Source organism: Bombus impatiens, unplaced genomic scaffold, assembly GCF_000188095.3.
Source record: "Bombus impatiens unplaced genomic scaffold, BIMP_2.2 scf_0197, whole genome shotgun sequence".
Lineage (NCBI taxonomy): Eukaryota > Metazoa > Arthropoda > Insecta > Hymenoptera > Apidae > Bombus > Bombus impatiens.
This window is the reverse complement of record NT_176616.1, coordinates 1,650,327-1,666,160: the sequence shown is the minus strand read 5'-3', so window position 1 is coordinate 1,666,160 and position 15,834 is coordinate 1,650,327. Positions and strand designations below refer to the sequence as shown.

At 37.6% G+C, this 15,834-nt stretch overlaps 1 protein-coding gene across 2 annotated transcripts in view; it reads left to right on the top strand.

The window, feature by feature from the left end:
* Nucleotides 1-15,834, top strand: part of LOC100745371 (discoidin domain-containing receptor 2) — a 143,537-nt gene that overhangs the window by 97,089 nt on the left and 30,614 nt on the right. For both annotated transcript variants that reach the window (XM_033319640.1, XM_012382938.3), the window contains exons 3-4: nt 6,373-6,475; nt 12,049-12,280. In XM_033319640.1, the coding sequence (XP_033175531.1) occupies nt 6,373-6,475; nt 12,049-12,280 (335 nt within the window). The remainder of the gene's footprint in view (nt 1-6,372; nt 6,476-12,048; nt 12,281-15,834) is intronic.

The following is a 15,834-nucleotide window of genomic DNA, read 5'->3' as shown; positions in this document are numbered from 1 at the left end:
GGAATTTCGTGAGAAGCAACGAGAGTTGTACCGAGAGAGCGTCGCGATACGAACAAACTATGGCGAAAAAGAGATGCGGAGGAAGGGAAAAATAGGCGAAAGGTAAAAAAAAGAAAACTAAACGGTGAACGACGAAAAAGAAACGAACAGAAACAGAAGACAGAGAGCGGAGATATGAGATGGAAAAAAGGTCTCCTTTTTGCGCAATTTGCCCGATCGTAGGAGCAAATTTTCCCTGGTATACAAAAGCGCTCGACATTTTAAAACACGGAGGCCACGAGGCTCGCGATTGTCGCGTGCTCGCACCATCTACTCCCTTTTCTCTCCGTTCGCCCTTTTTCCCACTTTTCTCCTTGTTCGAGCACACTTGCTCACTCGCTTACTCATTTTCCTCTTTCTTTCTTTCTTTCTCTTTCCCTTGCCTGTCTATTTCTCTGTATACACGTGGTACTTGACGGAGGCGTGTATATGAGAATCGACAAACACGAACGAACATCAGCAGCGTAGCCCACGTCCCCGGAGGCTCGCGTTATTTTATGTCGCTTGTGACTCGAGAGCATTGCCATGCCCCCGCGCCTCAACCTTCTGGTTCCGCTTCCACCACCGAGTGCCAGGCATCGAACGAAACACGAAGACAGAAACAACGGCCAGAGGGTGAAACGACTGCGAGAATGCCGTTCTATGAATACGTTTGGAAGTTCAAACGCCTATGTGATTTGCATGTGTCTCCGAGGTGAGGCGACCTGCCGCTCGAGATAGACGCGCAGCCCCATCACCGACACCAACGCTTGCGTTGTGTATCTGAAACGGCGATAGATAGATACCCTGATGCCGAAGGTGAAACCCGTATTCTTGTTTTCTATGGACGATGGGAATTATTTAAGATTCAACAGATGGAATTTTTTGAACGTTATTTTTTGAAATGTATGTATATTAGAGATTGGCATGAGTAAAATGTATTTTTGTTTCCTACGAACGCCGCTCCATTTGTAAAAGGAGTGGATGAAGCGCATTTGAAGTTAGGAATTATTTGAACCGTTTAGAAGCCGATCAATTCCATAAATGAAAAAGTATAAGAAACTTTGAAATCTATCTATCTATGGACTTAGGGGAGTAGGTCACTTATTTCTTGAGAAAATTGAATATTAATTGTATACTTATATAATGAAATTAAGAAGTTAATAAATTAATGAATAGAAGAATTGATCAGTTTGGTTTCTGAGAGACTTGTTTAAGATTCGAAATAAGAATGTATGTAAAATTGGAGAATTATTTTTGTTATCGAAAGAAGATTATTATTTGAAGTGTATACATAAGGTTCGATTCATACTAATATTTGATTGTTCCATTCTAATATTGTATTAGAGATCGTCGAGAAAGTGGAATTTAGTTGATGTAACGAATATGATCATCGCGAGGGATTGGGATTCCTAGTAAACAAACCAACCAATTTAATATCTGTAATAGCAATCAGAAACGTTCGACGTGACTGACACGCGAATCGACAGTAGAATGTGACCTGCCTATGGTCAGACATGCCTGAACATTATACTGACTAGTATTCCACGACAATTCAATTTATATAGCCAATCTACTATTTTACTATGTTACCAATCTATACCAATCTACTATTGTACCAATCTATCAGTGGGAAAAAGCACTAAACACAAATTGCTATGTCAAAATTTGACAGAATTCTTGTCACGTGTCAAATTATAGTTTGTCAGAGACCTTCTCCCCATAATTTCACAATGTAGATGGCTGCATCCATGGACAAAAAATTGTGCTGCGAATTTCAATTTAATTTATAAAGTCACTCCGCTAGTTTACTATGTTGCCAGTATAGCGATCTATCAGCTTACGCTTTTACGAAATAAAAATGAAAAAGTTGAACACCAGATTACTATGTCAAAATTTGACATTGTTATATAAAAATTACTGCTTTATCGATAGTCCGCGGACTTTTATACAGTTTATAAGCAATTTGAAAAATACTGCAAAAATATCTAGAATATATAAAATATCTCAAGTATAGTGTATTCGTTACGACATATACATATTTGACGGATATAACACCTCTCTCTACTTACGTCCTATCTTTAACGATATTCCTGAAAATATAGATTTACATAAATATCTGCAGTTTGTTTATCAGTCATCCGAGTTATTAAAAATTTCTCACAATCCAAATGGAAACCATTCGCGGAAGATAAAGAAGGAAGGATTTAATATTACTACCCAAACTATAGCTACCACGAAATAAAATGAAGAAACTAACGCACTAAATCGCTATATTAAGATTATTATTTTATCAGGCTATCATGGCCTCACAATCCAAATGAGCATCATTCACGAAACAAACCACAAGAGAAATATTTAACGGTTCCACCCAGATTGCAAACTACAGTTATACGCTCCCATAGATAAGAAGAATTAACTTATTAAATTGCTATATACGAAATTTTATATCCATTTACAAAAGTTACTATATTCTTTGCCACTGAAATTAACGAAATTCCTTCACTCGTAAATTCACAATCTAAACGATAGTGATTCGCTAAAGAAAGTGCGGTACAACGATTTAATAGCAAATTTCGATGAGTTTCTTTGTAAAGGTTCACACAGCATGCAATTCCTCATCCGTCACGAGCCAATCCGGTGGAATCTCATAGCGAGCACGGAATAGACGACGCCCGTCGCCGCTTGAAAATCGGCCGAGCACCGTGAAAGAAGTACGCAGATCATGAAGGATGCTTCTGGCATCGGTACTTACATTGAATGCGTGCACGTGCGCGGTAAACGATGCGCGACGTTGATACGCCGGCGATGCATGAATGCCATTGAAGACTCTGACAGCTTGGCGCAAACGGTCCGAGGAACGAGGGAGCGTTTCATTGAAACTTTTTATAACTTCCGGCGAACGGCCGAGCATTTTCCTTGAATCACGGTGGATTTGTTTGGCGGTTAGCGTCGGCATGTTCAACGTGAACGTTTCAAGGGAGGAGAAGAAGGTCGCGTTCCGCTGAAAAGTTGCGTAAACCCTCGCTTCTCTTTTTGTAGTCTCAGAAAGAAACATGTCGACTTGTGTTTTAAGTGGCGTTTAATTTCGCAAAAAGGGAATATCGAAATGGGTACACCAATGGTTAAAATAATTAACGACGAAATATTTCATGGAAAGGTCACTTCACCCGTTAATTCCGTTATTTTTATGGGCAAAAAGAAACTCGTGAAACGGAATGTTTTACGAGTTCTACCGAATAGGTACAAGCTTTTTCTGAAAAAAGCTATATTTACGGAGAACTTTTCGTTTGTATTGCGCTCCCTGTCAGAGTAAAATCGTAAGCGGCGATGTTTATTGGAAGAATCTTTTGCTTTATTTCCGCGGAAGGAAAGTTCGTCGGCTCGGTTTAAGGGAAAGCTGGCTTACTCGGAAAGGATTTCCGTAGGAGGATTGATGAAAGGGAAAAGAGGGAAAAGGTTTAATCGAGCGGAAGCATGCTTACCATCGTACAGCTGCCGAAGCCAAGAAGAACGTCTATGAAATCAATCTACCCTGCACTTGATTTTGGAAACCTGTTGTTAATAAACAGGCCAGCTTGTGAATGAAAAACAGGTTCACGTTGAACAGGACGTTTAACAGCTAAAAATATTTCCTGTCATGTAGTATTTCTTGCAATATTTGGAGATTCCAGTGTCATCGATTTCTTGAGGGATACTAACACATAGTATTTCAGTGTTTGCTTAATTTAAACATGATTCTAAAATAGATAAAGATATAATAACCACTTATTACGCGTACATTATTTCGAAATACAATACTCAACATAATTAGAGAATGCCTATTATGAGACGTTTTATTACGTTAAACGATAAATGATGAAATATAGGAACATATATGGAAAAGTAATATAAGCTTGATAAATTGGTATATTATCCGTATGATACTGCGACAAAGATTTTCAAACAGTTATTAAAAAAGAAAATAAATATATAGACAGAAAAATTAGATGTAAAAAATCGAATTGACACGGAGAACGATCTTCTAATTGTAGCACTGTAATATATGTTATTATATTTATAATATATTTAATATATTTAAAAGGTTAATTGTCTCTTCTTGACGCTAATAAATTCATTTTTAAAGACGATAAATCTTTGTCGAACGTTTATAAATTGGAGATTCCTTCGTATATATCAAATCATGTATCGAAGGAAAACGTTAATCCTCTTAGAGTAATAATTTCAGATATTTTTCTTCGTCTTTTATCTTTCCAATTCTCTTATTGTTTTATGGAACACCCATAATATACTTCTACATTCAAGAATCTCTTACTTCGTTATGCCGTAAATGGCAGCCCTTCTGCAGAAGATTCCGCGTTTAATCCGCGCGCAATTGAAAATGCGTCTTCCGCGCGAGAGCGAAAGAACCGTCGATCCTCCTCATCTCGATAATGTAAATTTATTCGCGCCGATTAATCTCTCGCGTCTCACATTGGACTTGGCCAGGCCGCGCGGACTTTTATCGTCCGGTGAAAACTTTAATGGAAAGATTATACTCGAATGCCAGTAAACTTCGGGTAAATTGAAACGCGAATGAGATAGCTGACGGACTAATAAGTGTGTAGCGACCGGATAATACCACGTGGAGAGACGCTCGTCACTTATCCATCAACTTGCCGAGCAACGATTGCAGCGTCTATCTACCGATCGTGATTTTAATGAAAGTCTCGGAAACAGAGAAGCTGAAAAAAAATGAATTATGAACGCATCTCCAAGAAAGATATATTGATGCGTTATTGAGTTCGATGAGATTGAAATTTGCTGTTTATGGGATGTTATAAAGAAACAAACATTGAATTAATATATTTTTATAAACATAGAAATTGTGAGATTTCGGTGAAATAATGGTAACTACATTAAAAAATTGTCTACTTCCTGTAAAAATTGTGACACACTCTGGTCTCTAAATTCGTATTTAACATTTTGCTATTATTCTTGTCAACATTCTCGTCCTTTCTACTGCTCTGTTTTTTATTCAATAGTTATTCAACTATCTCTCGAAAATATTCTCAAGGATATCTAGATGTTTAGAGTATTTTAAAGACACATCGAATCTTCAGTGACATTCTTTGTTCACACGATAATTCCAAATGTTCAATTCAAGATATAATACTTTATACTTTAAACCTAAATTACTCATCATACGTGTACCGTTCCAGCATAAACATTCTTAATTCACTCGACGAGAAATTCTATCGTTCGCACAATTACACCGAAAAAATTGAAACAGGAAATCAAATAGGGAGCCATTTGATCTGTCGTGTATGCAACATTGCGTTCAATTTTTTAGGAGCATCGAAACAGGAAAAATTGTCCACCACTCGCCGTTCCAACCTACCAATACGTCAACGATATTTGTATTCCCATGGGCGTATTATTGTCACAAATATTTCTAGACCTTTCGCGTTGTGTTTGCTCGGTCGAACAACGAACTTTCACCGCATGATATAAAATAGAGCCACGAAGAAACCGTAAGGGAAAGATTAGAATTTCTACGATTTGGTTGCCAGGCTTATTAATCTCTCAATTTACATTTCCGCTCGCCGATCGTCGGTCGACATTGTACGATAGATATCGTGGAATGTGACTATGGAGTACGATTCCACGACGGAAATGGCCGTTCGATTCCTCGTTAGATCATTGTGCGCCATGATTTCTCTGGCAAACAAGGGGAGAACGGTGAATCGCTACGACCGCGATCTAGCAAATACAGAAGTTGTAAGCGTAGGTAACTATGTCGGTTATACAGTTAAGTCAAACACAGTAAACGACAGTGAAACTATAAAACCAGCACAAACTTTTTGAGAACCTTATGAGTTGATTACCTTAATAAACCAAGGATCTATCTTCGGTTCATTTTCTTCATTTTCTGCCCTAATCGTTTATTATCTTCCATACTCTTACATCATTATCTATCACAAAAGCATTGAAAGATTCGTAACACATTAAGTTGTCAACAAATCGCAACGTAAAATAATAGCAAGTCACAGATGAGGAAAGACTTATTCTGAAACTGATCATTTTCACTTTTATAAATTTCTTAATCTTACTACATCGTGGCTAATACATTTAACGTCGCATTCATAGGAACCAAGCATTTTACTTCTATAGATTCGTATATCGCAAAGAAATAATATAAATAACCATAAATTCCGAGTTATAAGTTAAATAAGTTGAATAAATAAGTTGAAAGAAATAATATTTGTAACATAATTTCTTTCCACTTTCTCGTGGCGTTGATTGGTGTGCCTTCCGAACGACTCATACGTACAAACCGTACATATAATAACAAAGTTAAACGATGTGTTTCAGGAGCGTGCAATCAATCCTTGGGGATGGAGTCTGGCGACATACCGGATTCAGCCATTACGGCGTCCTCGTCGTATGTGACGAACGTCGGTCCACGAAATGGCCGGTGAGCGCATTACTTTTACGACGTACCCTTTTCTGCGTACCCTTGGTCGTCGAGCCGCCGTTAAATGGTACCACGGCTGCCTTTTTAACGCGCTTCCTAAAGGGAGAACAGATCAAACCGTCCCGCGACAGACACGCTTTCTACATTAACGTGCCGCTCATAGATGCCACGGCCATACTCCTCTTGCCTTCTCCCGCCTGCCTGTTTTCTGCTTTTCTTCTTCCTCCTCGTCTCTTTCTGCCATTTCTGCTGTCTCTCATTCGCGTCTGTAATTTAACGATCGCCGGCTGTCGCGGCCGTTTCGTCCGGAACTTTACTTTTAATCACGTCCAACGTTGGATGATAAAATTAATCGAGGCTCACCGTGACACTGTTTCCGCTTTTTCTCCTGGCGTTTGCGAAAATTACCAGCGACAGAGGAGGGAAAAAAGCGGTTAGCTCGATACCGTTCGGAGCGAAGTTACGCGCGGCATTGGCAGTTTCCCGCAAGAATTATTATCCGGCCGTAATTGCGTTGTTATTGGGGTGAAGTGAAGAAGCAATTCGCGTGATCGAGCACCGGCCACGACCTTGTCTTCCTGTACATGCTTCTGAACGTTCTCGTGCTGAGCATAGAATTTTTCTATCGAGTTTCATGAAAAATGAAATTGAGACTGCAGCTTTATGAGATTAATCAGGAAAGAAGAGGATATTCGAATGAAATTATTCGAAGTAGCTGTTAGAACGTTCGTTAGAATGTTCGTTTAATTACTACCGCGGAAGATTGGATTGCGAATGTTAAATCCATATCTTTATGAGTATAATTAAAAGAAATGAAAATTAAATAGATACGTGTTTTACCCTTGAAACATTCCGCCCTCTTTAGTTAAATCGTCTTATCTCGCATTTAATTCATTTTTCAAGATGCGATGAAACATTTAAAGCTCTTCGTGTTCCTTACTTTTAAGTGAAGTTACACATTATACTGGCTTTTATCTGTGCTCTTACGAAATAATGGCTGAATATTTTAAATTGAATGAAAAGCAAGAAAGACGGCATAGAAGAATAATAAAACTTCAATTTTCTCGAAATGATAGACAGGGTTTATTTAGTAAGTAAGGCAGTATTATACTAAATGCTTTATGCTATAATTTTTTCCTATATCTTCGCAGACATGTTATACGCATTCCGTACATTTTTGTATATTTAAATTTGTTATAAACTTGCATAAACATTCGTAATCTATTATTGCTTCGCGTGTTCGTTTCATGAGAACGTTTATTGAAACGAGCCTTCCTATTTACGCGTGGCAACGATATTCAGTAGTAGTAGACTGCCGTGGTCAGACACTGGAAGCACCTTATAAATGAGGACCGTTCAGACGGCTGGAACACTTGGCGTTGCCATCCATAAGGGATGGAACTAACGTTCCACCATAATAAATACTTCGTGAAACTTCACTGAAATTTCTCACAGTCCTGAGAAATTTCAGAAAGAGCCACGCCAAAAACTTGCAGAGAAACAAATACCTTAATATAACTTTAACCGCTTGAACCCTTTAGTTGCGGGTAGCGAATACCTTAATACACGTTATTCTTTGTAACGTATTCAGTTACCCTCGTTTATTTATATAGCAACAAAAATTTTACCAAAATGTGTAAATTATAAATAACCTAATAAGTGAAGATATTAATTATTTTTTCATGAAATGAACGAATTTAAATTATTTAGTAATAACTTTATGAATAAATTACAAATATATAAGAACTGTTTTTATTTGGTCTACAAAACGTTTTGCAGAATAAAATCAATTCTTTCATATCATAACATTTTACAACGCGTGGCTGTAATGGTAATACAGAACAAAATCGTTGCTGATATTTTTATGCTTAATTAAATCACATCCTTTTAAAATATTCAAACATTTCCTTCCATATTTACAAAAAACATTTACACAAGTTAAGTAAATTCTATTAGGTGTATTAATAAATCTTTCATTTCAACAATAATGTAGAAGAATCATATTCAAAAATTCGTGCTTCAAGTATGTATACCTCGAGCACTAACGCGCAAGCACAATGTTGCACAAACAAATGTTCACTCGAAGTCCGTCAGAACTAAAAGGTTAATAAATCACACCTTTAAATCTTCCAATGCAATATCGCTACCTCGCAACAAGCAAATCGATCGACTAACAAAAGAATACTAAACTTCATTGAAAACATTTACAAAGACCACTCTTCTGACGATTATTCGAATCTTCAATCAAAAGATGAAACACGATGAAACACGATGAAACACAAATTGGTTCTATTTATTTAAACCTCGTGTCCAATAATACAGCCAATCAAAACAAAATGCTACGACAAACGCTTTAACAGCAGAATACCAACATGGGAACACACGGAATGAAATCGACGTCGTTGACTCGCAAGAAAAACGCGACGGATCCTCTGATCAGTCGGCAAGTTAACTTCGTTATTAGGTAGGGAGCACGAGCGGGTCCAATAGGTGGTAAAAGTTTCGCGAAAGTTTCATTGGGTCGATTTAGAGAAAACGTGGGGAGCGTCGGGACGAGAGGAAACGCGAAAAGGAGGGGATTGGTTGGGAAAGAGAGAGGTTGGAGAAAAGAGGGAAAGAGGGACGGTGGAAAGAACTGAATCCCGGATTCGCTGTTTAAGTACACTTCCCTCGAACCGAAGAAGTTCTTGAAACCGGCGAATGGCCCCGTGAATTGTTCTTCTTTGTTCGAACGATGCTGTAATGGCCGGAGGACTATAACTGCGCCTAGACGGAGCTCCTCGCTCTTCAGGAATCGGTGAAACATTAACTTCGCGCCGCTTCCAAAACTGGTCTCCCCGCGATTCTTTATTAATTGGATACTTCCAATGCGATGTTACAGAACTACACGACCATATGAAGATGACAAGCAAGAAACATGACAGACTATGAATTTTTATGAAATTTCATTTTTTATGGAGAGAACTAACGAAACGTAAATGTAAATGTGAAAAAACCTGCACAGTAGTTTGTTTCGCGAACTAAAAGCTGTAACGAAAATTATAAACATTATTTTTGGGCTTTTAATTTTATCATAAATTACTCAACAGTCTAAGAAGGAGCAATTTTCGAATTCAATAATCGACATAAATTTCGTATTACCAAAATTGTCCTTCTGTTCGGTTGTCAGATTAAAATGTATTTTTCCGTCCTATTCAACATCGTAAAAATGATTCTCGACTTTATCGTTCATAAAATGCTGTCAATTTCCTAGCTAGAAAACTTCTATTTGTGAGTATTCCTAGCAATTCCTAAAAACTTATTCAGTTGAAAGTATTATTTGTTGCAGCAGATCAAATAAGAGGTTTTCGTTTCTCGATTCCGAACGTCGATATTCTCGATTGTTTGAAATATTTCGTGTACATTGGTCACGTTAATAAACATTCATCGTCATGAAAAGTCCCGTTAAAGAAATTTAATTAATTAACTCCGAGCAATTTTAGACTAGGAACTTAAAGTAGCAATTATAGCTTTCTCTCTCTCTCTCTCTCTCTCTCTCTCTCTCTCTCTCTCTCTCTCTCTCTCTCTCTCTCTCTCTCTCTCTCTCTCTCTCTCTCTCTCTCTCTCTCTCTCTCTCTCTCTCTCTCTCTCTCTCTCTCTCTCTCTCTCTCTCTCTCTCTCTCTCTCTCTCTCTCTCTCTCTCTCTCTCTCTCTCTCTCTCTCTCTCTCTCTCTCTCTCTCTCTCTCTCTCTCTCTCTCTCTCTCTCTCTCTCTCTCTCTCGATATTTGCCATGTCTCTGTTCACTATGGGCGGAAATATAATATCAATTAATTATGTTTGTCCAATTGGAATGAAAAATGACCACTGGCTATTGTAACTGGTAGAAAGGAGAAGGGGTTGAGGGTTGGTTGGATTCGGCGATATGGCGTAACGATCCGTGAATTGAGCTCGTACGATTTTGACATGGCTACATTTTCGGTACGATTATTATTGTGCAATTTCAGTCGGTGCATTGGCAGGCCTGGTCGAACGAGGACAAATTTTCAACGGGAATGAAAATTGATTTTTGGGAACCCTCTTTTCGAGCCAACGCAAACTGCTGCGCGTGTCAAATTTCGATTCGTAATATCAATGCGATCGAACGGTTTACCAATTTTCTGTTTTTTCTTCCTTTCACTATTTATTTTTTTCCACGGATATTTCGTCAGTTCTCTGAAACGTGATTAATGAATTTTGCGAAAAATCCAGTGATAAATAATCCAGAGAGTATTATTGAAAAATTATCTATTTGAAATATAACAAAATTTTCAATGTTTTATGGGGTTTTAATCCCTCTCTGAATTTCAATGGAATATGAACGCGTATAAATATGTGTTTAATAAAATCTCATCAATACCCTTGATGAACTTGAAGTAGAAAAAACACGATATCTATTTTATTTGTTAGGTACTAAAATATTAAAATAACAATTTGAATATACACGTAACATTTAACTGATACTAATCCATGCATTGTTTATAAGAAACGTTTATATCCAACTTATCTAGTTATCAAGAAACCAACGCAGTAGTTTAAGTGGAATAAATTTAATCGATATCACGTAGCTGCTCTCGTAAACAACTTAATCTAACTTGTTAAAAAATATCATCCCTTACCCAGAAACTTTTACGATGAGACAATTACAAGTTGATAAATTCAAATCAATTTCAATTAAGTCACTTTCGGTCCTTTAAAATAAAATGATACTTGAGAAAGTAGAACACCCTCAAGTAAAATAAAAAAATTAAAATATCCAAGAAAGACTAAGGATCCAAGTGATGAATTAACTCACATTTCCCAGTTAATAGATGTAGTATCGTGGATGAAAGGCCTAAGAGATATCGGGCGAACCATAAACAATGTCGCGAGAGCCGAGGCACCGTCGGGCCCATCAAAGTGTCGTCGGTCCTTTCAAGTGCATAGTTCGTAGAAAAGACCTACGTGACCCTGGCCACGAGCGTCTGCAGAACACGTGTGCGGTGGGCCTGGTAAAAGACAATGGAATGCGACAACGGCCAGAGACAGTCGAGAAGCAGCGTGCAAGTCGAGAAGCAGCGTGCGAGTCGAGAAGCAGCGTGCGAGCGGAGAAGCAGAGCTTGCGAGTGGCGTTACCGAGAGAATGTTGATTGCGTTTTGCGAGAGTCGAGTCGTATTCTAACCATCTAGTTGTGCTGCTTTCTGTACGTTTGGCGAGAATAGCTCAGGTTGAACAACAATCGCCTTTTCTTATCTTCCATTCCTTTGTAAACACACACATTATATCACGATATTACATAGATTAACAGGAAAAAATTATCGAACAAACGAAGAAAATATCCTCGGATTTTTTTCTAAATTATTGATCCTATTATCGAAACTATTGATATTAATTATTGAAATTATTAACCAACGAACAAATTAAGAAAATGTCTCGAGATTTTTCAAAAATTAGTCAGTAAAAAATAGTCATATAATATTGAAAACGGTCACGGAGTAGCCATCGATCTAGACGTCTCATTAACATTCATCGAAACGAGCCGCAGCACGTAACGCTAACAAATTCTGACGAAAACAGGTTGCGGAAGGAGACAGCAGGCGGTGCCTGGTGCCCGAAGAGCCAAATAGAAAGAGGAATTCGTGAGTGGCTGCAAGTAGATCTTCCTGGACCTCACGTGATCACTGGTGTACAGAGTCAGGGTCGTTACGATCACGGCCGTGGTCAGGAATACGTCGAGGAGTATACTCTCGAGTATCGACGTCCTGGGTTCACCGAATGGCGGCAATATAAGCGCTGGGATAACAAAGAGGTACGTGTACTCAGGTCTATAGCATGTTAGAGGCGCGTGTGTTGACAGTGGAGAAGAAGTAAGTTAAGTCGGACGATCCTGAATAACGTGACCGTAATCAACCTACCTACAATTCAGGTTTAAGTAAACTCTGAGTTTGGCATGTATTTCATACAAAACTCTTTCAGTGAGATTTAGGTCGGCAGATTGTAGAGACCAACACGTGACTCTTAATACATTACGTTCTTCTTGTAACTCGAGCAAAGTCGTTATTTTGCACGAATGTAAAATCATCGTTGATCAATTGCTTCCTTGATAATTCAAAGTACTTGTCAATTCAGATTTTCGATAAACTTCACCGAGTTTTACGTGCAATTTTCATACAAAATCTTTTCAACGAGATTCACAATGGCGAACAAAAGAAGATTAATAAAATAAGTATAAAAAGACGATACGCGAAATGAATTTATATTTAACAAGAACAGCGAATAAATATAATATATTCCACGGGATAGATGACTGAGAACATTTGAAAATTGGCTCCTTGTTTCAGCTTCCGCGTCTAGGGTTTACGAGTAGGCTATTTTTGACGGTTGAAACTGATGGTAATGATAATAGCGTGACATGAACTTCCTTTTGAGCAAATACATTCCAAGAATTGTCCTCTTATCTCTATATTTTTTGGGAAGCTATCAGGGTAATTTGATCAAATTATTTAATTTTGTAATTCAACAAACGATGTATACAGTGATACAATTTAATGGTACAAAGTGTCATTAAGAAAAGTGGAAAATATGAAAGACAGATGGTGGTGTGCGTTGTAAAAATTCCATTTCAAACAATGGTTCATTGGGGAAGAAGAAGTATGATAGAGTAATAAGAAGTCTCGATTTATTTCTCAGTGGAGAAGGAACTACTTGCTTTGCTGAAACGCTTGGATCTCCTTATTGTGATTCCATCGGGGTCGGCGATTCGAAGACGATTCGAGTCACGGGATTCGCGAACCTTTGCGTTACCTCTAACTGTTCTCGAAGATTGAACCGGAAAGGAGAAAAGTGAGATGCGGCCATCGATAAGTACGTGTACGCCGCAAACCGCGCTCATCGCAATCCTTCTTACAATTTCGAAGTTTCTTTCGGCGCGTTAACCGCCTTTTATGGACAAATCAAAATCTAATGTATTCGCTGTTATTAAAAGATGTCTGCTTCGCCGTTGGAATTAGAAAAATTGTTTTTACTAAAAATGTTCCACTTCTGCTTCTGTTGGATGCTATTTAAGTGATAATGACGGTTGTTAAATTGGCTCGTATCAAACAAAATTATGCATAGTTTTTTTTTAATTTCATATATTTAATCAAAGTAATTTTCGCATGACTTAATGCATGTTCACAACAACAAGTTTATATTTTCGCAATAACAAGTTAAGAAATTTCATATTCCAGGTTGAATGAGAATTATCGGCTTTAGATTTTAAAAATTCTTGGAATGGAACTGTAACTTTCCGCTAGACTAATTTATGCAGTAAAAAATTTACTAGCAGTACTCACGGATCTTTTACTAAATTTGAATTCATATGAGAAAATCACATAAATATTTTGATTATTCGCTAACTACCGAGGTTTTGATATTTTTATATCTATACCTTCGTAATATTAATGATATGTGATTTACAGTAAAATTTTCTTTTGTAACGTAGTTTATAATCGACGACAAGATCAATATTGATAATCCATCAAATTTAAGATTTTTGAAGAACGATTTCTTCGTGTGTACGCTAAGCTAATGACGCGTTATCCATAGTTTTCTAAAAATGTTTAGATCACTTTTATATCTTTATATCACTTTTTATATCGCTAAAATCTAGAAAAGAATAAAAATGTAACAGTAGCTTGCACGAACGCGACGTACATGTCGATAACAGCGAATATATTTAACACGAAACTCGAGTCACGAGTTATCAGCGATCTCGAACGAATCGTTTCGAGATTCGTGACGATCTAGGTTCATTATTATTTAACGTTATCAATTCGCTAACTGGCTAGAATGCAACTGGAAAAACAAGTTTTCCGATTTCGACCGGATAGAATAAATTTCCAATGTAGCCGTTTCATTTGGTTGATCGTCGAATAATTAAGAGCCGTTCCAGGGGAATCGTCCAATTAAGCAATCTCGGTCGCGATAGGCGGGTTCTACAGCTGCGTCTGTAACGAACGATAATTTATCGCCCGGTGGCGTGTGAAGCAGCCCGTTTCGCGATCCTCGCTCGACGGACACTTCTACGGAGGAAATAGAAATTGGTGTGCACGAGACGAGTTACGTTATTCAGGCCGAATTGTAATTATTCTTCTTTCTCTAGGCTTTAAAGATAGGAAAGAAAAGGGACAGGAAAATTGGACGATATTATCGTTTATTACTTGTTCGTACGAAATGTTGGTAGAGTTTACTACATGGTACGATTATAGTAAAATATAGTACAAATTTGCATTTATATTTTACTGCTAATGATATTCGGCTTTGCCAATTCTTTTTATTTGCGTTATGGATCGAAGGTATTTGGATGCTAGCTTATTTTTAGAAAAACGTATGACAAGCTACAAATAAAACTGTAATAGTTACAATTTAATATATAAATAATTCTTCGAATAATTTCAAATATATAATCATGAATAATTATGAACGATTAAAGCAACAAAAATTTCGATCTCTAGATAACATAACCAGTATATTTTAGTTTTAATATTCTGTATATTTTCACATACAGACGAATTTCGTTTGTATGAATTTGCTCATATGTAATAGAAGTATGTAATAGAAGTTCACGTTCCGATAAGTAGATTCAGCCCACGCGAGTTCATTTAATCAGACGCGGACTAAAATTTCGTTCAAACGAAGAAAACTTATATAAAAAGTACTCATATCAAGTGCTGCTGCACTTTGTACATTATATTATTTTACTATTTTACGCGCTTAAGACTTCCATAAATCCATAACTATTCACAGTCTACTTACTGCAAATCGATCAAAGCATCCAGCTACTTACGAGCAGTAGACCAACCACGACATCCTGGTTTATTCAAACGATAATTTACACGGCCCGTCCGTGGAGGTGCATTAACCGTGACACTACCTTCGAACAGATGCAATCATGATCTATGTCTAACCACGTGCCCCGGCCTCTAACGCTGAGACTTCTAAGGGTAAGCTGATTGATATTGACATCGATTCGACCATAGGTAGGCCACGCACATCATCGTCCGCTTACAAATCGACTATCAACGCCCTTTACGTGGCTACACCATTATTATCAAACACAAAATTGTTTGGCCAAACGGGTAACTGAATTAATCGTATGGTAGTCACGGAAACTGTTACTCGGCGCAAGGACAGGCGGGCGCATTAATCGGACGTTGTAATTAAATCAGTTAAATTATTGCAATTAACCTGATAATTATACGGCTACGGTAATATATCGTCGAAAACGTTGTTCCACCAACAAATTTACTTAGGGACAAGCACTGATTAAATGCGTTTTATCGGAAGAATCAATGAATCGACCCCCTGTGTTACCCCCCCCCC